General features: G+C 40.7%; 1 protein-coding gene and 1 long non-coding RNA gene across 6 annotated transcripts in view; one reads left to right on the top strand and one right to left on the bottom strand.

Moving 5' to 3' along the window:
* Window positions 1-149: 149 nt before the first annotated feature.
* The window catches only part of LOC118289880 (A-kinase anchor protein 7), a 37,238-nt gene continuing 14,112 nt past the window's right edge, over window positions 150-23,275 (top strand). For 2 of the 5 annotated variants that reach the window (XM_035617023.2, XM_035617021.2), the window contains exons 1-9: window positions 150-1,546; window positions 1,658-1,889; window positions 2,756-2,905; window positions 3,091-3,245; window positions 3,700-3,836; window positions 6,477-6,637; window positions 9,606-9,718; window positions 10,700-10,746; window positions 11,381-11,481. In XM_035617023.2, coding sequence (XP_035472916.1) covers window positions 1,373-1,546; window positions 1,658-1,889; window positions 2,756-2,905; window positions 3,091-3,245; window positions 3,700-3,836; window positions 6,477-6,637; window positions 9,606-9,718; window positions 10,700-10,746; window positions 11,381-11,481 — 1,270 coding nt within the window. In that variant the 5' untranslated portion in view covers window positions 150-1,372. The remainder of the gene's footprint in view (window positions 1,547-1,657; window positions 1,890-2,755; window positions 2,906-3,090; window positions 3,246-3,699; window positions 3,837-6,476; window positions 6,638-9,605; window positions 9,719-10,699; window positions 10,747-11,380; window positions 11,482-23,275) is intronic. The other 3 variants (XM_035617025.2, XM_035617026.2, XM_035617022.2) reach the window with 2 other exon arrangements.
* LOC118289884 overlaps window positions 2,158-23,275 on the bottom strand; it is a 39,899-nt gene continuing 18,781 nt past the window's right edge. The window contains exon 2 of the long non-coding RNA XR_004786267.2: window positions 2,158-3,834. This is a non-coding gene — a long non-coding RNA (uncharacterized LOC118289884). The remainder of the gene's footprint in view (window positions 3,835-23,275) is intronic.

The raw sequence follows: 23,275 nt of genomic DNA, 5'->3' as shown, positions 1-23,275 counted from the left end.
ATTTTATCAGTATGTTAATTAATCGGCTTAATCAAATATTAGATCTCTGAGTAGAAGATCACATTGCTTAATGATTTTTTTCCCCCTTTATTTTCTGCTGTTACATTTCTAAAGCTGCCATCAATAAGTGTATTGTGTCTTTGTAGCAGTCTGGGATTTTGGACATTTTACTAATTTAGACGATGATCGCATCAATACTTTTTCAAACCTGTTTTGTACAGGACATTACATTTAGCATATTAGCGTCAATTGAGCATCAAATGTTCACTGCACTTAAGTTTATGGAAAGGGATTGTTAAAGATAAGCCCCAAAGTAAACAAGACTGTATAACACTGACAATGTGCAATTGAGCTGTGCTGCTGTTTGCTTAGTAAGCCAGCGCACCAATGTCATAAATACAGCTAAGCTTGGAAAAGGTACCATTAGGCAGAGTCTTTAGATTCTCCGTAGTTTAATAAGACTTCAATTTACCGTACGAGATGTAACAGTGCAGAGGTCAATAGTTCAGTGATCAGCCAAACTTTATATTGATCCAGGAAAGCCAAAACAATGCATGGATACACAAATAAACTTCAAGTATGACTATGATCATAATGTCTGAATTATTCTTTAGTTTTTAGATGCTAAATATCTGATTAACTCCCTCATAAGGCTTTGAAAAACTTCACATTATTTATAGTAAATGTACTTTTATTCATACAGTATGATCATCAGCTGAGGTTTTTCAGTATTAACTGATTTTTATATGGCCCACAATGATGGATAGTTTTGACTTAAAGTGTTTCACGTGTATCACGATGTGGAAAATGTTTAAACATTTGAGTCGGACCACGTGATTGAATCTATTCTACCGATGTATGCCTAACTGAATCCTTTACGTCAATAACTGGCTCAAGTCCCAAGGGCTTTTATTGTGGAAAACAGCTTTTACTCTGAAAAACCATGCCGGAAGTTGATATTGTTTACTTAAACGCTGCTTCCGGGTAAAATTCCGAAATTAGCGCCTGCCTTAATGTAAAATTCAGTCATTTGTTGGCACTTTTTTCTGAAACACAATGCCAGAGACGCGCTTTCTGCAACGACAACACAAGGCCAAGTTATGAAAAATTATATCCCGGTCAGGTTTGCTAACTGGAAGCAGAACGCCGTTAGAGACGGCTAACAGTTGGCTAGCTCACTAGCACAGGTTACGCAGCGTGATTCATTTCAACAGGTGTTAGCTACAGTGAGTGGAGGTGTGTCACCAAATGCCCCTCACCGGTAACTGCCTTCAAGAGAGAGTTCAAAATATCCTGCTTTTTTGCGATTACTTGGCTGTGTAACAATTAGCCAGCTGTTCACGTCAGATGTATTCGTGAGCTCAAGTTTGTCATGCTCCTCGGCCGCGTCCCGTCGAGCCTCAGGTGGACGTGTTCACGAAGTGTTAATTTACAGAGGATTTCTGCGGTCAGTGAAGTGTCAGTTCGGAGGCTGCTTCACGTACACACCGGTCACTGTGGAAAAGTCATTGCTTTGAAACCACCTGCACTCCGGTTAAACCACAAGGTAACACCTTGAAAGTCTTATTGGGGGCGAAGAAGTTCTGTCCTCATTTGAGTTTACAAAAAAAAAAAATCGATCATTGTGACCCGGTTGCATCATTCGTCGCTGTTTAAGGCCCTACCTCAGAGCTGTCTGTATCAGCTCACAGTGTTGGATATGCAGCCAGTCAGTGTCCCCTGTGGCAAAGAGACCACTGCGGTTGCCTCAGATGGTGGTGGTGCTGATGAGGGTGGTGGGGATGGACAGCAGAGTGGGATCATAGAAGATGATGCCTCGGGCCAGGTGGAAGCAGTCACCGAGCGAGTCCAGCAAGGGGCGGCTGGCACTGGAGCCTCCACTGTGTCTAGTGAGTAATACTGACTGACTGAGATAATGTGTGGGTTTGCCAATATTGCCATACTGCACAGACTGAACTATTTGATTGGGTATGACAATCAAGCACATGCTGTTAGTGAAACACTCAAAATATGTTTGAATACATTGGTAAACAATAGAGAATCAAACAAAACATCTTGCAAATCACTCAACATGTTTATATTCAACTGAAAAATGCATCATTGTAGCATGCCTTAAATTTTAGTTTAAAATAATGTTTGCATGCACCTTAACAGATAGTAGTTGAACATGTTTATTATGCTTCTCTACATGGTACAAAATTGCATGTCCTAAGTCTTACTTATCCTCTTAATATAATCATAATAATAATAAAAAAATAAAACAGATATTTCTATGGCACTTATCTTGCCTTGACTTAGGAGCATAGGGAATTAGTACAGTAGCTCCGTAATATATCTGGAGGACCAGACCATCTGTGAATAGAGATTCAACATCATGGGATCAACCTGCACTCAAGCATCTGTTCTTCCCCTCCAATCCTCTGTCGTGATGGTACATGTATTTATATATCACAATATTATGTTGATGTGTAAGTCATCAAATTTTGTGGAGGGTCAATTGAAACTACCAAAAAAACAACTAACTAGACTTGAATGCAAAAATAGTCAAAAGTCCAATACATCAGTGTTTTTTCTTGGTGAAAATACCAAGTAATATTTTACGGGATTGGCTACTGAGTTGTGCAATAGAAGATTATTTGAATCATACCCATCATCATCACATGTATCCCATGTGTCTGAGCATGTTTTTATATCCATGCTCATTCATTTACAGTATTTGTACTTGTTGCCTAGTAATGATTTTTTTTTTACACAGAACCAAATGAGAAGAAGGCAAAGAGGAAGATGAAGAGGGACAGGAGGAAATTGATAAAGAAAAAGCTCAAGTCAGACCACAGTTTGGACAATTTAATGTCCGAGCTCCCATTTGCTCTGACCAGTCCCTCCACATGGAAGCAGCTAGGATGTATGTACATTGTTAATTTTATTTTCTTATTGTCTTTGAATGAAACTTTTGGATTTTATTTTTTTTACCTGTTGAAGGCAAAAGACTAGCAGGTCAGATTTACGGACTAACAAAATTTGTGCTGCTGTTTATTACCTGACTGGCTGACCATGATTTCAGTTACAATGAATGTTTATCCTCTGTAGTCCCCAACCCAGAGTCAACGCAGGAGAAGAGGAAGAGGAAGAGAGGAGACAGTGGAGGGCGAGTGGACAGTGAGGAGGACGGAGACAAGAAGAAAAAGAAGAAAGAGAATCAACGGCCCAACTACTTTGTCTCCATCCCTATAACTAACACACAGGTAAGGAATGACTGTATTTACTTTTACATACTTTTGTCCTTAGAAATCATGCTGGAGTCCGCACACATTTCATCCTGGGTATTACAAATTACTATCAAAAAAGTTGCCATCTAATTTTCAGTTGATTCACTTTTTGTTTGATCACTTGTTTCAGCTTACATGGACATCCGTTGGCAATGATTAAAACAGATAAATACTTAAGAAAATTTGCTTGAATATATATAAACATCAGTATGATCCTTTGTCTAATTTCTACATTCTTCAAGCCAATTAAATCAATCCTTGTTTAAGCTGCTACCACTTTGTGTTATTATCACCCGGACACCGACCCTGCTGTCTCCTCATTGGTCAGCAACAGTAGAGGGAATAGAGTGGGAACAAGCAGTTACCATATTTGACCGTATCTGTCTCATTTAAACATCTGATGAATGAAAGTAATTTTTTCCAATGACAGATAAGCTCAGCTGTGACTGAGGTGCAAGAGGCAGTGCTTCAGCAGGAGCCCCAATTGGCCAAAGCCATGATTCCCGTCCCAACGCTCCACATCACGCTGTTAGTCACCCATCTCGCCAATCAGGAGCAAGTAGACCTGTGAGTGGATGCACATGCCATCAGTTACACAAACATACAAACAAACTACGTATATTTATATACATATTATGTACATATCAGTCCCCTATTGGCTGTGCTACTTCAGAAATGCAGAACGCGAATTACTCAAAGACAGGAAAAATAACTGCAGAGAGCGATATTGGTTTCAACTTTAGTTGAATTAAGTGGTGAAAGTCAAAGTTGGTCAAAGCAATGACACAAAAAAGTCAATGAAAAACAAATGTCCTTTTGCATGGCAAACAATTAGACTTGTCAGAGCAGGAAATGACCGGGTTTAACATTAATGATGGCTCCTTTCTATTATATCTTTATCTATTACACAACCTGGAACTGGCTCATCTGTGCTTTTAATTACACATGCGCATTTTCTACTGTGTCATTTTGAAAATGTCTGCTGTGGAAAAAGGTCATCAGGCCTGAAAATTGTAAACTAGATCATGACATCATACAGTCTCATTCTTAAAGGGCCCATATTATGCCCCCTTTTACACAAGATACATTGGTTTTCAGGTGTGTGCACTACATGTCTTTGCCATTCCATGTCAAAACACCTCAAGGATCAAGCCACACAGCACCCTCCTCTTTCTGTATAAACAGCCCTGTGAGACTATGGCCGATTCCAGCGCTTTCCTGCTCACATCTCCTCCCCCTCCCTTCGTGTACCGCAAGGTACAGCGAACACGTTCTCCATAATTACACACAGAGCACAATTAGGGCTGGGCGATAGAACGATAACGATATGTATCGCGATAGACACGTAATCAATAGAAAATTCCTTCGATAGAACGTTTCGATAATGTTTTTGTCCTCGTTGGAAGAAACGGGAGCAAAGAGTCTAGCCATGCCGCGGCCAGCCGTGAGCTACCCCGGCCGGCCGCAAGTGTGGCTACGCCGCGGCCGGCCACGAGTCTAGCTACGCCCACTGGCCGCGAGTCTAGCTTGGCCATGCCCGCAGTCGTCGTTTGCTTGCGGGGAGAAAATTATGGCGTAGACGCGATCTGTTTTTCCGCAATTCAAGTGGGGGGGTGCTGCTCAGGTTGGGGCCGTGGTTGCCCCAGTAGCAGGAGTCAACTTACGTCACTTGACGCCCGGGCTGTGAATGGCTCGTTTAGAAGACCGTCTGCACGGCCAACCCAAACCACGAATCAACGACTCATCGTTTTCTTTTCATTCTCTGTGGGCTGGCAGTCACCCCAGATAACCAAATATACGTGGAGACAGGCTGAAAAGGTGCCTGGAGAATAATATGGGCCCTTTAAATGATGGAATTTCATGTCAATATATATTGGATTATTGATGTGTGAATCCCCTAATATAGTTTAATTGTTTTTTTTATCCTTTTATGAAGCACTTTATAACCTTGTTTAGAAAAGTGCTATACAAACAAAGGTTATTTGTATCCATAAAGATAAATACTAATCTTTTTTTGTGTACATACACTGACCTGAGCTGTAGATTATTTTCTGGCTTTAGCTTTCTCCATCTCCTGTATTGCTCCTGCCTAAACTGCTGAACTAATTAATTCCCTGTAATGCTCTACATTATCCAAACATCAGCGATCTGATTGACCAAGGCTTGTTGCAGCAGTGACTGTACACATTAAACTAGTGCTTGAAGACAGGGATGCGGTGTTTTGATTAGAGTGACTAATTATCAGCATGTCACATTAAATGCAGCTCCTGCTTTATCTCTTCCTCCCAGCATTTCCTAGAAAACTGGTAGATAAGTCTATAAATTCTCCACGTTTAGATTCCTGCAAAGAGCCTTGAAAATACTGTTGAGGTTTTTTTTTTAGGAAGGACGATCACAGAGGCTACGGATTTGTAGACTGAGCCTTTTATATTAACAATCATACGTTTAAATTTATTTCTACTTCTTATGAATTTATACTCTCCCTGCACTCGTTGTCCCATGTGAATAAAACATCCTATTGTTCATTTTGGCATTTTAACCACCATTTAGATATTGAAACAAGTAAGAATGGCACTGGACCAAATTGCAAACAGTCATCGATATCAGTCCCCTAAATAAGCCGACTTTTTTCATTAAGATCCATGAACCATACCCTAGGAAACTGTTGTAAATATCAAAACATGAAAGAAAGTGAAATTTGTTTTAGTGGATCTTCCTCATTTTTCGAATCTACGCCAAATTTGAATAAGTTCTTTCTTGGCCCATGTCCCATGCCTCCACTATGTTTCTTGGAAATCCGTTTTTGCTTAATCCTGCTGACAAACCAACCAACCAACAGGGTCAAAAACATAACCTCCTTGGCAGACAATGTGTAAAAACCCCACCAACTGATGTGCTTTTAGTATACTTAAAAAAGAAATACTTCCTCCACTGTGTGCTAATACGTGGTGCAGAAAAAGGATCATATTTCAGTGAGTGATGGTTATTATTCTCACATTTCATGGGGGAGTGCTGCAAATGACAGAGACATTATTGTGTGTTGTTCATTGGATGACTGATGCATAATCTACATCAAGTAAAAGATTGTGTCATCAGTAATCACTAGATTCTCCTGTTATGTAATGTGAGTGGGATGGAGGGAGAGGATTAAGTTGTGAATTGGTGTGTGTGTGTTGTGTATTTATTCATGTGTATATTTCCTTTTAGAGCAGCAAGCGCGCTGGCCCAGGTCAAGCCGTCATTGGCTGAGCTGCTGGTTGGGCGGGATCTGGTGCTGCCCTTCTCAGGCATCGGTCATTTCAGGAAGGAGGTGGTGTTTGTTGGGCTGGCCCGCGGACAACACAGACACACACTGGATAGCCTGGCAGGTCAGTAACAAATGTCATTATCCATCGTCTCTCTAAGTCTGTTTAATTGATGTATAAGCTCTAAATACGAAATTACAGTTTTTTTTAGTAGGTGGTCAACATTCTGTGATTTGCTAGACGATAAATTGCGTTATTGACTTGTTTTGCAGTATTTGTCTTTTCGAGTCCCTGTGGAAGGAGGTTTGAGTTTAGGGTCAGCTGAGGAGACCCACAACTGGGTTTAGTTTATTTCTTGAGGACACTTCAACTGGGTGCATGCTTGCTGTCATGGGTGCTTTGCTATTGGAGGTCAAAGATTAGACAGCTTTGAGCTGTGAGGCTAACTCTCACGCTTTCCCATTCAAAGTTTATATGGCCTAAACCTGACTTTTTTCCTGGAGTGACCATTTTAAAGAGAGATCATTTTAAATTGGGGAAAAGGACAGGCACCTCCAGTAAAAACATTTTGCTTAATGCTGGATCAACGAATTATCACAGAAGGTTTCAGGAGAGATAAGATCCGGACAATTCTCATTAAAGGATTTTACTTGCCGTGTAGTGACGTTTGGAGCAAAAGGCTCTTCCTAACAATGGAGATCAGGTTCAACAGTAGATTAGAAGAGAGAAGTGTGTGAAATCGCGATTAAAGTAACCAGAGACCTTTTTGAGTGTTTAATTGGAATAGAACATGGTAGAAACACACAGTGTGCTGATGTATATACTGTTTGTTCTAGTCTGTGAGGAGCAGCAGTAAGTGATTTTAATCCAATGCACTTTTTGTAAAATACAGCGAATGTATTTTTTCCACCCCTCATGGTCCGCTAGCTGTCGGTTCTATACAGAAAATAAATCTGGGCTTTGGTTAAGCCCTGGTCTCCAAAACCCAACTTACTTTTCACTTCACCTGTGTGTGTGTGTGTGTGTGTGTGTGTGTGTGTGTGTGATGGGGGGTTCACAGAGGCAGTTGCGTGTATGTTTTGGTTTTATACCACAGACAACAACATTAAGCCAACATTTCTAAGAGGATTCTCATTCTTGTTGCTCTTGTGACACCAACACACGCACGTCGACTGTCCATTTCCACTCTCAAATAATAAGCTAAATCAGAAATAGGCAGTGATTTCCTTAAGTAGACGCATGTATCTGTGCACACTGCCACAATAGAAAATTAGGTTCACCATTATGTGACTTGTTTTCGAGCTCTGGGAAAGTTGGTGTTCTTAAATGTCTACAAAATTGTCTGAAAATACAGTATTGAAGCAGCATGATTAGATCTTCAACTTCAGTGTGGATTTCCTAGCTGCGCATCCTGTGCATTAACTGCCCAGATCCAAGCACATACCACACTTGGCATGTTGGTAATGGCCGAGCTGAGACAAATGCAAAATGCATTTCATCTCTGCTTGATGTTACATGAGAAGTGCCATAAATTAATCTTTTAGAGACATAGGGCTACAAGGCCCAAGATTCTACGTACAGACATCAGCTATCAAAGGTTGTTGGGGTTTTTTTTTTATCCCATCTTGTCTTCCTCTTGGAAAGATCTTCATTTCATAAGATCTTCATTTCATGGAATTTTATCATTGTTAATCATAAGGTACAGAGGCTGTGATTAACTTTTCAAACCAGATTGCCAGAGAGCGTAGCAGTGGAGGTTGGTGTGTGTGTCTTCCTACTTGAAAGACGTAGATTTTGCAGCCTCTGATTGGATTTACATTTCCCCCATCAAGCTTTCTGTGCCCCTCAGCAGACACGAGAGGCAGACCCTCCTCGATTGGCCCGGTCAAACACAACAAATCCTCAGCCTTGAGTGATTTAAGTATGACGCAGCATTGAGCCCAGGGTGTGTGGAGAGAAAGTATTAATAGAAACAGTTTTACTCAAGTGCTCATTTAATCTTGTGCCTTTTTAGAGTAATAATTGTGTAATAGTATGGTGATGGTTTGAAAGTTAAAACAGGTCAAAGCAGCAAATGTACAGCAGCACCTTTGTTCGCTCTCAGCAGCTCCTTGAACTGCCAAACAAAGTGAAACAGGTCACTGGCAATATAAGTGTTTGACTGTGCTTTTGTCTATGAATTAAATTAAACATTTATTCTGAAACATGAGTCTACAGTATGGGTTACCTTTTCTTACATAATGAAATATTAAAACTCATTTTGTTTTGTTTTTAACCTTCACTATGGCACTTCAAAAAAGGTGAGAGGAGCTTTGCTTCAATTTATTAAATCTATTGTTCTTAAATTCCTGAAAGTATCATCTAGTTTTACTGTTATTACACATTTTTTTACTAAAATTAAGGAACATTCTCAAAGATTATAATATTAGTACCATAACCAAAACGCTGGTGTTGAGACAGTAAAATCTGCATTTACTGTATGTATCTATAGATTTCCTTCATCAATGATGTACTGTCACAAAATTCCCTTAACAGAAAAAAAATTCTCATTGTTGTTGTTGGGAGAATAAAGTGAGGATGAGGCATGGAGTCCGAACCTCTTGTCCTCTCGTCTGCTCTCTGCCACTGTTATTGATTATCTACTAACCTTTCTCTCCCTGGGCATCTCCTCTTCTAAAAATACCTCCATTGTTTCACTGTGAACCTCATCAGTTGGTGTGTGCGTCTCTGTCCTTGGAGCTCGGCTGTGCATTCGTGCCCTTGTTTGTGTGTATTAGTCTTTGTCTGCGCGGTCAAACGATACTCCAGCAAAAAGCCTTATTCCGTCCTCTGACGCACATTCTCGGCCATCTGCATCTTAACTATCCGTGTCTTCCATTAGGGCTTTTACAAAAAGTCCATAAAGCAGATTTGAGATGGTTAATTGGGAGGAAGTAGAGGTGGATTTACAGTATCCTCTTGATGTTGGGGGTTTTAGTCCATCTAATGTCTCTCCTTTCTATATATGGTAACATTTTGCATTATCTCAACTTACATCCTTTCTCTGTGGCCTTATTCATAAATGGTTGTGTATTGTGTACGTTTGTTGCAGGGTTGTTGCGGAGCCGTTTTGAGGAGCAGGGTCTCGTGCAAGGAGACAGTCGTGGGTTTGAACCCCACCTCACCATTATGAAGCTGTCCAGAGCATCAAAACTACGATCCCAGGTATGTTCAGGTTTGAACACACACACACACTCACACAGCCATTATCAGTAGTTAGGTCATGAAAAAAGTGTATATAGAGAGGAGAGATGCTCAATGTATGAGCATACCATGCTCTTTTTTATGCTCCTTCTTCTTAAAGACAATTTAAATTCCTTAACATATTCTAACCCATTTATTACTTTCACTTGCGCCAAGAACGCTGAGTGCCAAGAGGCTCCACATTTCCTGTGTAAAGAGAAATACAGTATGTTCCTCCACTCATCAGGGACATCAACTAACCTGAGGTGGATGCATTATGCAGACAGATACAGTATGAGGAAATGGCTCATTGATTTTTTTTTTTTAAACTATTATTAACTATGGTGAGCAAGACATCACATGAATTATTTATTATTATATGTTCACCTTAAAGTTGCACCCACACAATTTGGTTTTAACGATCAAGGAACAGTTCAAATTTCTCAAAAACAAAAAAACCCAACCTTGTTACATTTTGATTCTTAGCTGAAACATTTTTATGCATGATGCATTTTTCTCTTTTACACAGTCCTGCACTAGCTCGTTTTTTTTGTTTCAAAGAGACCACCGGACCACAGCAGTGTTTCTGCTCTGTTCCCAGCGACTGTTTTTATTCCTCTCACCTCTCAGTGGCTGTTAAATGTGTCATCCAGTAGTTGAATCCCAAAATATTGCTCCAGCCATCCAGTATATAAATAAGAGGGAAGAGGTGGGTGAAGGGTGGGGAGGACAAAAAAAATGAGCAGAGATGAGCAGTGGTCAGGAGGGGAGAGTCAGAGGAAGGACGGCATCTGTCTTTTCTTTTAAAACATGATGACATCCTGCCTGGTGCCTGCTGGGGTGCAGTCTTATCCTCCCCGTGTGTGTGCGTGTGGGCTTGGATGTGTGTCAAGAATTAACGTGCATGTCCTATATAGAGTGTGATAAACATGATATGAACAGCATTTTCCCTGCGTCTCTCAGGGTGTAAAGCGAGTGGACCCAGCCCTTTACTCCAACTATACTAACAAGTAGGTGTCTGGTTTTTCATATTAATAGCTAAATATTTGGGCAACTGAGTTCACTGACAAATGTTTCAGGGTCTGTATTTGAGTATTAGTCCCACTTCAAGGGTGAAAAACCCTGAGATTTCGAGAATAAAGTTGTAATAATGAGAGAATAAAATCATAATTTTAGGCTGTCATTTTATAGGGGGAATATCAGAAGATCAGTTTGTCGCCTGCGTTAAATTGAGGAATGTGGAGCATCTTGTTAAGTTATACTTTAGTATAAAAAAAATCTTTCTCTTTTGGCACATCAACAACCACATTATCACAAATATCAGAACTCAGAAAATATTGTATAAGAAACTTTTGTCTGTTCCACATGGCAAATTGCCTCTTGTGGCTGAAGAAATGGCTGTTAAATGTTTACTTTACTTTAACTTTATTCTTGTAACATTCTGACTTTAGTGTCAATATGTCCCTAATACTATGTCATAGCAAGTGCAGTGGGACATTGTGTACTGTTGTGTGTCCACACTGCAGGCTTGTTATAGATGTTTTAGTCAATATCTTGTATAAATAGTAATAAGGAAGAAATACTTCTTGAAAACGTTTGTATACGTTCTTATATTCACTTTCTCTCTGTCACTGCAACACTTAGGTTTTTTGGAGACCAGACGGTGGAGCGGGTGGATCTCTGCTCCATGTTAAAAAAGAAGCAACCAGATGGATATTACCACACCGAGACGTCACTACAACTTGGTTAGCACACACACACACGAAAACACACTAACACTATTGAGCCACTAGAGGGAGCTGTCAACACACAGCATAGCAAGTTCCACTGGGGCAGTGGTGTAAAATGTGCTTGCATCATCTCATTTTTATGGTGATAAATGGAATAAATTTTTATTTGGTTGTTTTTTGGTTATCTAGTCAACATGTTATTTAGTGTCATTTTGTAGGCCGTCTGAAACCTTTGTGGATTTACAAATGACATTGTGACTAATGAGATAGGGGTTTGGATAATGATATTTTTCATACCAGTTTAAAAAAGATTGCAGTGCAGGTTTTATGATGGGCAGGTCATCATTTGGAATAGGTCAATGTAACACCATCAAACTTCATGTGCTTACCAGAATCTAAAAGGAGAGGCCCGATCAAATACTCTGGGGACACTCATTTCCATTTTGGACATTACCACAGTGCGGGTTCTTTCAAAGGTTGGCACTGTGGTGAGAAAAGCAGCATTCATGGCCACTGAATAAACACAGTTTGACAGATGAGATGTTGCAGTGGTGGGTAAAATGTTGAACAGTTAAATGTAAGTGGAACATAAATGCATATATGTACATTTCCTGGCTTGAGGTAGTGAAGTCTGAAAAAAATGATTGACTTTTTTTGTCACAGTTTTATATGAACGTAGTAAATTTATTCTGGCTGTGTTGGCAAAAGTACACACATACTTGTCGTGTCAGTCTGGAGTTGTAGTTTTTAAATGAATAGAGGAAGTGCTCAGCTCAGTGGATTTGACTGTATAGTGATTACCGTTTGTTCCAGGATCAGATCAGCAGATTTCTGTATTGTGTTTTTGGTGCTGCCTCTTTATTGAGCTTGTTACGGAGCAGTTACATACTAAACACTACCAGGGAATTTGATTTCTGACCTGTGATCTGATACTCAAATGCGTATTGGTCTGGGAACTTTGGGTTCATTTTCAATTACCAAGAAGCGTTACCAACGGACGCAGAGAGAGCAACGAATCATGTGACGTCTGTTGAGCGGCGCGAAAATGTCAACAGACTAGAGCTGATGAGGATTCCACAATGTCTGTGAACAGGCGTTGTGGTTTTTGTGGGATAAATATGAAAATATCGGGTACTTCAAGTTAAATGCTTGTTCATCAGCGGCAGCCTTGGTTGTTTACATCACGGTATAAACCCCGCCCATTACCAGAAAATCGGTTGTGTTTTTTCTGCCGGAGGAAATCACTTCCCAATGGAGGGGATCCAGACCGAGTCTTGCAGAGGAAATGAAATGAGCGCCTAGAATTCGTCTGGGTCCTAGGCTAGATCTTTTCTTTGTGTCCACTGATACAAGAATTCATCATAATCAGATTTTTAGCAGCCTCTCTCTGTTATCTGATTCAGTTTTGCCACAGCAAAAACAACAGCCCACGCACAGATTAGAGATGCAACAGTTATGTGGCTTTGTGAGCCAAGATCAATTGGCAGTGATGACAAAGGAAGCATGTCATCTTTTTCAAATTGAATGTAAAGACATGAAATCAGTGACTGTATCGTTGCCTAAAAAATAAGTCTGACTTAAGAATCTTCTAACTCACACCGTCTGTGGATGTATTCAAACAAGCATTATGATGCTCACAACCACAGAAACAGACTGACGAGTAAAACACACATTTTAATGACAGCTGTCGCCAAACGATATGCTTGTTGTTTCACCATTATAGCTTAGAATTTACTTAATTCTGTAATTGAAGATTCCTTATGACATTTAGATGTGCTGTGTAGATGTTAATGTGTTAAGCAGTAATATATATTTAAAAAAAATCACTGATGACACACCAACTTATAAACATATTGTAAAGTGTGCATTTGTGTTTCAGGATAACCAGTAGTGAGGATAAATATTCATAAATAAGTGATGACATTTTTGTCATGGTGTTCCACCTCTGAGGACACATAAGCACATTTGCACATACAGTACAGTATATAATGCATTCGCAGGGACTCCCCAAGTCCCAGCCAAGTAGTTTTTTAGTGTAATTGCTGAGTGAGTGAGTGAGTGAGTGAGTGAGTGAGTGAGTGAGTGAGTGTGTGTGTGTGTGTGTGTGTGTGTGTGTGTGTGTGTGTGTGTGTGTGTGTGTGTGTGTGTGTGTGTGTGTGTGTGTGTGTGTGCGTGCGTGCGTGCGTGCGTGCGTGCGTGCGTGCGTGCGTGCGTGCGTGCGTGCGTGCGTGCGTGCGTGCGTGCGTGCGTGCGTGCGTGCGTGCGTGCGTGCGTGCGTGTGTAAGTGAGTGAGTGAGTGAGTGAGTGAGTGGTCAGCATGGAACTAGGCTGTCACAATGTTTTGTGGATGACTGGGCGCTCTGAGAGAGACAAAGAGTGACTGTGTGTGTGTGTGTGTGTGTGTGTGTGTGTGTTTGTGGGGGGGGGGGGGGGTATGTTTTTAAACTGGGACTAGGTACATTTTTAAAAGAAGTTTCAAGTTGATTTTAACAATGCACCGAGACTTTATGTTTTGAAATTGGTAAGCATTCACACTGGTGCTTTAAAAATTTTTGTAATTTAGAGCCAAAAGCTAATGATGAGCAGAAAGCGATGCCACACTCTCTCCATTGTATAGCAATTACTCAGCCAGCACACAGTCGTCATACTGAAGACAATTATACAGTGGGGAATGAAACATTGTCTCCTCGTCTCACAATTCAACGGATCTGACAGACGCTCGTACCATAAATCATTGAAATTAGCGGACAGCTTTATTACATGCTGTTCATTTTCATGTTCTTACATCTAAATAATTTATGAATTACTGAATAATAATAAAATCATATATCAGTCATTGTCTTCATGATGAAATATACACCATGTGTGGTTGTTGGATTTACACCACTAAGTTTGATCCTTCTGTAATTTACACCAGAGAAAACGATGGCTACTGGTTGGACTGGTTTATGCTCCTCTAACATCCATGTTTCTGGAAGGGTCCTGCTGAGGCAAAGTGTTTTTCCCTGGTGGAGCACAGTGGTCAGTGTCTGATTGTGTGTTTATATGTTAATCCCATAATCCACAGTCCAACATAATCCTCAACAGGCCCACTGATACTGTACACAACCAAATGGGGTGAGTTTGTGCATGGAGATGGCGATGGAGGCCATAATATTACAGTCAGTGTGAAAAGACAACTGGGCAGTCAAACAGTTGTCCCTCAGAGATGCCCTCAGACACAAACACACATCATCAACAAGCTAACCGCACACACTCATGGACAGATGAAGATAGATTGCTGCTCTATGACTTTTTGGTATTTCATTGAGATAAGGTCAGTCTCTGCTGTACGGACTGTGCTGCTCCGCCTTCTCCAGTGAAATGAGTCTTTGGCAGTGCTTGATTTCCAGTCATCGACCACGAGAGCCAGACGATGCAGATTGCTAATTTGCATGTAAGTGGGCTAATTTCTCTCTGCAGAAATACTGAATCGGGAGACTGCAACATTTTGAGGGACCAGGTTTGCGGAGTTAAGCTTTTCTCAACAGTACTCAGGGATAATTAATGCCTTAAATGCTAACAGTTATGTAACATCATTAAACTGAATTAGTTATATGTGCACATTATAGTTTATTATAGAGGAAACATCTAAAGATAGATTCACTATTTTTTTTATCATTTAAAAAATTAATTGCTTTGCATCCAATGCATTTCTCCCGTTTCAGTGGAAAATTGGATCAAAAATGAATTATATAAAAAATTCTGTGTGGAAATGTAATTTTTTATAATACTATTTCAAATTGTAGTGTAACAGATTGTTCCTTGGGACTCCGCAGCCCATTTGCATTTTGTCCCAATTTTTCTAGCGGCAGGAAGTAAATGTTCATTGGGACAGAAACACAAAAACCTATGAATGTGAACATGTGACGTTGTTGCTTCCTCTCTCACACCCCCTCCCCTTCATAAGAGTGAAAGAGCATCTGAATCTCTAACTCACTGGATAGAGCATCTAAATAAGGTCTTTGTTGTGGTATTTCATTCCACTTCAGACCACAGGAGCATTGCCAAAGTTTGTTCGACGTTAGCAGCATAGCATTCTGATACGACTGAGGCTCAAGTAACTTCACATCCTGAAAAGCACAGCGGGCCGTAATTATACAGTCTTAGGAAATACTATTTGAGGGGAGGAAACGATAATGATAATCCAACAGCCAGAAAGCTTTTCTCGGACTGAAATTAAAAATCCTTGATTAAATGTTAATTGCAACAAAGGTCTTTCACCCGTGGTACTGGTGCGTCTGATGTAGACTGCATGGTTATGTTGCAATTAGGCTTGACTCTGTAGTTGTCGTCACCGGTGTTATGCGGTGATCAGGCACATATTGATTAAATAACTTGCCCCACGTAGCGAAATCTAACGTCAAAGATTTTAATAAGCTCTCCATAGATACTGAACTGACCGTGTCCCGTGTGATTGGTAACACCGGTGTTGTCATGACTATAGCATCGATAGAGCTGCAAACGGCTTATATAGGGTCCTTACGATGATCGTAGAATAGCAACAATGCCCTGCTAGTGCTTTTTCAAAGTAAAGCAAGAAAATTAAAGCTTATACATAGCATCCCCATGTCGGTATGTAAATCTGGACTGGGTGCAGCAAACGGTAAGGACCTGAAACTAGGTGCTTGCAGGAGTGAATGTTAAGAGGATCGAAGAAATGCTGGAGTGAGATTAAGCAGAGATAGAGGTGGTCATGAGAAGGCGAAGGGACGCAAATGAAACGGCAGTGACTGGAGGACTGAAGGACACGTGACGGAGATAGAAGAAGAAGATGGAACAAAGGAATAAAGAAGATTAGACATGATGTTGGATTAGAGAAAGAAGAAACAGGAGGGGAGAATGGGCTTCCCGCAGCAAAACAAATCAAACCACCACCATATACTGTGAGAGTGAGTCAGACAAGCTTCAACAACCTCAACAGTCCAAATGAGCAAATAAAATGACCGTAGTGCAGCCGTGTTTAACCCAACAAGTGCCTGAATGGTCTTTTTGTTAATTGGAGCGTGAGTGAATGCTGTCGGAGCAGGGGAGCATGTGAAACATGCAGCTTTACATTAAGTTTAGCAAATTGATTCAACATGGTAAGCTGACCTGCATAACAAGGGCATGTGATTTTTTTTCTCAGCGACAACACACGCATGTTAACATGTCTGCGGTTAATTATTCACAGAAGTCCTGTGACGAAAAGAGAGCCATATCACCAAGCCCCGGTTGTTGGGAGCATGCAGTCGTTTTCATCTCTTTGTGTGCTTTGTGACTAAGTGCTGAGGCACCACAAGCCGACCTTGAGCTACACAAAGTCAACACTGTCGCTGTGTTTTATTTTTGCCGTCTCTCTCCGCATTGTACGACTCAAAAGAAAATCATATTTATTTGGCTCTTAACCAGGTACTCTCACACTTTTACATTACACCATGTCTATGGCATAATTTTCAACTCGGATGGAACTTTCAGAAAAGAAATACTGTATGTTGTGGCAAGACACAGGCAGGAAATCATCATATATCATTGTGTTGTCTGAATAATTTAAAGGTAAATAGCAGGGCGTATTTATAGTACTGCTGGAAAAACTATATACCAATATGGAGCCACAACATGTACATTTGCATACAATGTGATGCAAAAAAAAAAGTATTTTTCTTTGTCACTTGGATTATATGTCCTAGAATTTGTATGTTGAAATATCGAGCCAAATGGCAGCAACAGAAAAGAGCGGTAATTCATATTTTGAATCTCTAGCCAGAAACAAACAGCAGGGATGAGCGAACTGTTGTAATTGGGAGTTTCCTGCAGGTTTGACACAGGCATAGTTTATCACAAGAGCAATATATAGTGACAATGGATTGACAACAGTGAAATATATGACCAAATTTTGATAAAAGAACTAAGTCCATATTCAATGGCAGCAAACATAAAAGATGACTGTTGGACATGTAGTTATTTGTGGCTACATCCGATCAAACTGGCGTCTGCACCAAATTGAGTCTTAAAAGAATTTCTAGTAGAAACGTTACAATACCAGGCATGTCACAAACAAGCTCGACATTATTCATAACGTACATACGGCGGGTGCATGTTTTTTGATCCTGCATATAGTGGTGTGTGCAGTTAGTGTTCATTTTTTTTTCTTTGTTTGTGGTAATGTCAGCATGTCAAGAGTTAATTATTCAAATAAGTGATATGATGAACGCCGAGCTCTATCCCGAAGTCCCTGTTATCTGCAACATGCAGTTATTCTTCTTTGTGTGCATAACCCATCTTGTGATTTAGTACTGAGGCACCATGAGCCAACCTTCAGCTAAACAAAGTCAACACTGTTGCAGTGTGTTCTTTTGCCCCGTCTCTCTCTGTCTCTCTCTGTCTCTGCATGGGAAGGCATAACAGAAAGCATATTTAAGATGGCACAATAACAGGTACTCGAATATGTCCTGCTCAGTGAAAAAATCCCCAAGGTGTTGAACATTCAGAGAACTAATTGTGACCGTCCCTCACCATGGGTTTGACAGGACGAGGCAAAGGACATAAGAGAACACAAATGGATTTAGTTACATGTTTGCGAATACCGTTACAAAATTCAAGTTTGGAATTCATCTTGTTTTGAGTTGTTTTTTTGTTTTTGTTTTCTCAACAAAAAGATTGATAAGTTAATATTGACAATGACGCAGCCGCTATAACAATATAGCCCTTAAGAGAATCACCTGATTTCACACGGATCACGGGCTGAGCTCAAAGCAAACCAGCTGACCTGATTACAAAACCCGCTGGACCAATCAAATCTTTTGTGACTAACACAGAAGAGCTACTTTAATATAGAGGTGTTCATGCCATTCATACTCTACAGTGCAGCGTTCTGCTGCATAAGCCAGTGAAAAATTTACCTTGCTGAACGTGAAATATTATTTTGACGCATGCGGTGAGTGACTTTGAGTTCAGACCCTGAGGTTGAAAAGATGCACAGGTTAGCGAAGCTCCAACAATAATCATCTATAAAAAAAAATGTAAGTGGGTATAGGAACTTTAGCTAGTTCTGAATGTCGCTGTAAATTAACAAATGTTGCCTGCAGTACTTCGTATCGACTGACAGTAATTGAACTTGGCGGTTGTGAGTTTGTGTGTCTCTCTGCATGCTGTTGTCAGTACTTGTCAGAGATAGTTTGTGAGAGATGATCCGCCACTCTGTAACAGTAATGTACAACCATGAGTGAACCGAGTGTTTCCGCAGCTCCAACAAAGTGAGACACCCTTTCCCCAGTCAGTCATGTAACATCACTGTCAGGGGGTGGCGTCCGCCCGACTGAACTTTCATCCATATCATATCAGTGATTTTTTTCAATTATTAACTGTTTGAGCCTTGACTTTCAGTATTTGGATCAAGAAGGTCTAAAGGGGTTATGTAATCTGAAGCTGTGGGAAATATGTCCAATACACAGGTTATTTAATCAACATCACATAATGTAAATATAGATATTAAATCTGTAGATATAAAATTTTAAAGGACTAGCTTGAAGATCAAAATACTTGATGAGGACATCGCTGATATATACAGTTTGCGGCAGAAGTGATAAGAAACTTTGTGTACTTTTTTCTTTTCAAATAAAATAGTTTTGCTTATAAATGTGTATGTCAATGACGTGAGTGTGTGTGTGTGTGTGTGTGTGTGTGTGTGTGTGTGTGTGTGTGTCAGCTGTGAGCTGAATGCAGCTGGAGACAGCACGCCACTGTCTATTCACACAGCTGAGCTCAGTGCATCATGCACAACAATGCATGTGGTGTGTAAGTGTTTAACATCACCCTTGCTCTTCACACTCCCCTCCTCTTGTTTCTAATCCCCCATTAAGAGTAGAGATGTGCTTTGAACTAGACCCTCTGTGTGGGTTTTTCGCTCATGGGCCTACAAAAAAACGGCAGCCCTGGAAATTGCTGAGCGTCTTTGTTCTAGTCAAGGACTCATCAGCGGAGCTGGTAGAGGGAATGTTGAAAGGGCTTCAACCAAGGCCTCCTGGTTGAACAGCAGTGCCTCTAATCACCTTGCTACCTGCATCCTCACACCAGCTACACATTGGAGATGGGTCAATTTTCACAGATAGATTTGGTTAAGTAACCTTTTTTTAATTAAAGTTTCATTGTTTGTCATGTGTAGGTTAACAGAGGGTTTACTGTACAATTCAATGTGTAGGATGAGAGAGCGGGTCAATCAGCAGAGAAAAATTCAAATGAAAGAAAAACAAATAAATAGGGTACAAAGACTTAAATAAGGGAGGGATGGCATAAGGATACAATAAAATCAGAAGAACAATAAAATACATTCAATTGTTATCCTTCGTTGTCTGGTAAAGTTCATCCAACTATAACTCCATTTCACCAATAGAGAATAATGGAATATGTTACAGCAGAATAAAATAAAGTCTTTTCTTTCTTCTGTCAGAATCGAGCTTTCAATTAACATGCTGCTGAGCTACATTGACTGCGAGTGCACATCAGTGCCATTCTTAGCTGATATGAGAGCAGGAATGCCTGCCTGCCTTTTTAGGCAACACAACATACATTACATTCCAAATTCTTCCGCTAGTCTTATTATATAGCTATTCGGGCAATTATGCTAATTTTGTGCACTGGGATTAAGTATCACCTGAGGCATGGTAATACACAATAATGACCGAGAGACACTCATAAGGAACACTGTGGACTGTCATATGGCTGTACTTGCTGTTTACTCGCTCACAGTGTTGTACTATTCTGGTGTCATCTGAAATAAACAAGGATCAACGCATAAAATAAATGATTATATAATATCCTAGATCAAGAAAATCCTTATTTTAATTTATGTTTACGGTCATCTTCATGCTCACTGTGAATTTTCCAGAGATTTTTACAGCTATATTCTCACATGGGCTCACTCCGACATTTTCTGGAAATTTCTATAGGAGGGGGCAGGAAAATGTCCGGACATCAGTTCATCTCTGAAAGCAGCTTTGGTCAAACAATCCAAACACTGGCTCTTTCAGGGTTTTTATGTTTCCAAGAGGCAACCGTAGGTTATTCTACTGTTCACGCACAGCACTTTGGCAAAACGATTTTACAGTTAATAAAAGTTATAGATCAAAGAAGCATTTTTCTTAAGTATACTTGTCTTTAGTCTCAGTGGTTGAAAACCACAGTCACACTCATTGTGCACACGAGGCCTGAACTCTTTGAGGAAGAATTAAGGAAATAACTTGATTTGCTCCATCTTGGCAAGCTCAGTTTGGTTCAAAGTGTAAATCAGAGCTCTACCACACTTGAGTATCTATTATTCATTGTATGCGCAGCATTTTTGAAGGACTGCAGTATACAGATTCATATGAAATAAATTTAATATATTTGGGAAATTGCTGATAATCTCCCCATGTGTTTCCATATTCCCTTGACCCTCTCTTTGGGATGTCTGTCTTTACTCCAGACCATTATCTGTAATCCATACTTGACCTTGTACTTGACCTTTAAACAATGACGTTTAAAAGATATTTTGATTGTATTTATTCTTTTAATTTTTGCAAGATATTTGGCTACCTAAATTTACAGTATATTGGCACAGATACATGCAGTAGCAGGCTGCAGCTGCCGGCTGTTCAACAACCATTATTCAAGCTACAGTGACAAGTGTAGGTGGAGCCTCTAGCCCCCTCCCCCTCCACACGTAGACACACATACACTCATGCACACACAGCAGTGTCTGCTGTCTCCTCACATATACCGCTCCCCTTCTCCTCGTCCATGCACTTGCCACACTCTCACTCTCCTTTTCTTGAATATACATTTTCTCAAGCCTGCTCACACAACACTCCCCTACATGCACACGCGCACGCACGCACACACACACACACACACACACACACACACACACACACACACACACACACACACACACACACACACACACACACACACACACACACAGGCCTCTTCTTTGCACATATTTACACACATTAAAAAAATAAATTTTTTGTCTCCTACATACACACACACTCGCATTCTCTCTTTTTCTCCCACCCTATCCCACTCTTTCCCCTCTCCTTCTGTCCCTCTCCGACACACACGCACACACACACAAACACTCACTCACCCCTCCTCCCTGTGTCAGTGCAAAGTAGAGCGCGAGCAAGGAGCCACTCGTTCATTTTTTTCCCCACCGTCTCCTGCCTTGCTCCGTCTTCACCGGGGCTGCACAGAGGGGAGGTGTTTTTTTTTTGTTGCCTCCATCCTCACCGACTCGGTCTAAACGTTCAAAGAAGGAAAAAGCCAGGGAGATTAAGGAGTGGGATAGACGGGGAAGAGGCAGGACTCGCTCTCCATCCGTCAGTCGTACAACAAGGGGAAAAGGAAAAAGAGGGGTAACCGCGGGGAGAGGGGAACAGGAGGAGAGGGAAGGAGGCGCCATGGGTCAACTGTGCTGCTTCCCTTTCTCCCAAGCCGAGGAGAAAATCAGTAAGTGTCTCTTGCTCCTGTCTCCATGCGTGGGTGTGTGTTGTGGCAGAGACTGTGTGCATGTAGTGTTGGAGTATAATCTACAGTGTACATTCTACATTGTGTTAGCCATCTGTGTGCACACGGTTACAGCCATAATTGTGTTTGACCTAAAGATGGACAAGTAGCACACGTGTGTAAGAGAGTGACCGTGCAAATCCCTTTGTGTGCAGTATAGTATTCCATATGTTTTTGTAGAGTAAGTAATTCAAGAGCTTCTGCAACAAGATGAAATAGCAAATAGTGACTGATAAATCTAACGGTCTGCAAATATCATCTGTGAACAATAAAGTTTAGGTAATCCTTGTACTGATACGGTCTAGTTGACGCATCCAGACAATGAAGACTTAAAGGTGCTATGTGGAGTTTTCTTTCAAACAAACAAAAGTTATATTTACATTCAGTATTAATCCCCAAAACACGCTAGGCATCCTTGTAACCTATTGAATGCATTTCCTTCCTTAAAATTCATTTGCAAATGCAATATTTTGAATATTCTATACCATTAATTGCTTACATCCATTTTTGCTAGTGGGCAGTTTTCTTCTTCTTTTTTTGGTGCTGTGCCTCTCTGTGCCTTACTGCCACCTGCTGTCACTGAGTGAAATGGCAGGAAACCAGTTGTTTAAATGTAGAAATAAACTCATTTGCCTTTGTTTTATGTTGTGGTGCACTGCTCTGCTCAGCGCAACAAATCGTATTTGTCCTATGCCTGCCAACATAAACAAACTAGTAAAGTGAGTGAGTGAGTGAGTGAGTGAGTGTGAGAGAGAGAGAGAGAGAGAGACTGTAAACACAAGATCCTGATCATGATCCTCCTGTCATAAATGCAGACTTTGACACTGGCTGAATTGGCAATTTGTAAATTAGGGTGTGTGTGTGCGTGCGTGCGTGCGTGCATGCGTGCGTGCGTGCGTGCGTGCGTGCATGTGCTATTTTGCAGGACCTATATTCAACTGGACTGGGCTAAATGTACACACACATTACATTACAATACATTTATCCCAGTTGAATATTCCTGTGTGCTCTGTGTTCCCTCCTTTCTCTTCCTCTCTCCTGTGTTTTTCCCCATTTCTCTCTCTCTCTCTCTCTCTCTCTCTCTCTCTCTCTCTCTCTCTCTCTCTCTCTCTCTCTCTCTCTCTCTCTCTCTCTCTCTCTCTCTCTCTCTCTCTCTCTCTCTCTCTCTCTCTGCTCGCAGCTGCTTTGCTATAAACAGTCGGGCCACTGTGCCCTACTTCTGAGCAGTGAGCGATGGTGGGAGAAG

Source organism: Scophthalmus maximus, chromosome 18, assembly GCF_022379125.1.
Source record: "Scophthalmus maximus strain ysfricsl-2021 chromosome 18, ASM2237912v1, whole genome shotgun sequence".
Lineage (NCBI taxonomy): Eukaryota > Metazoa > Chordata > Actinopteri > Pleuronectiformes > Scophthalmidae > Scophthalmus > Scophthalmus maximus.
This window is presented reverse-complemented; position numbering and strand designations above follow the sequence as displayed.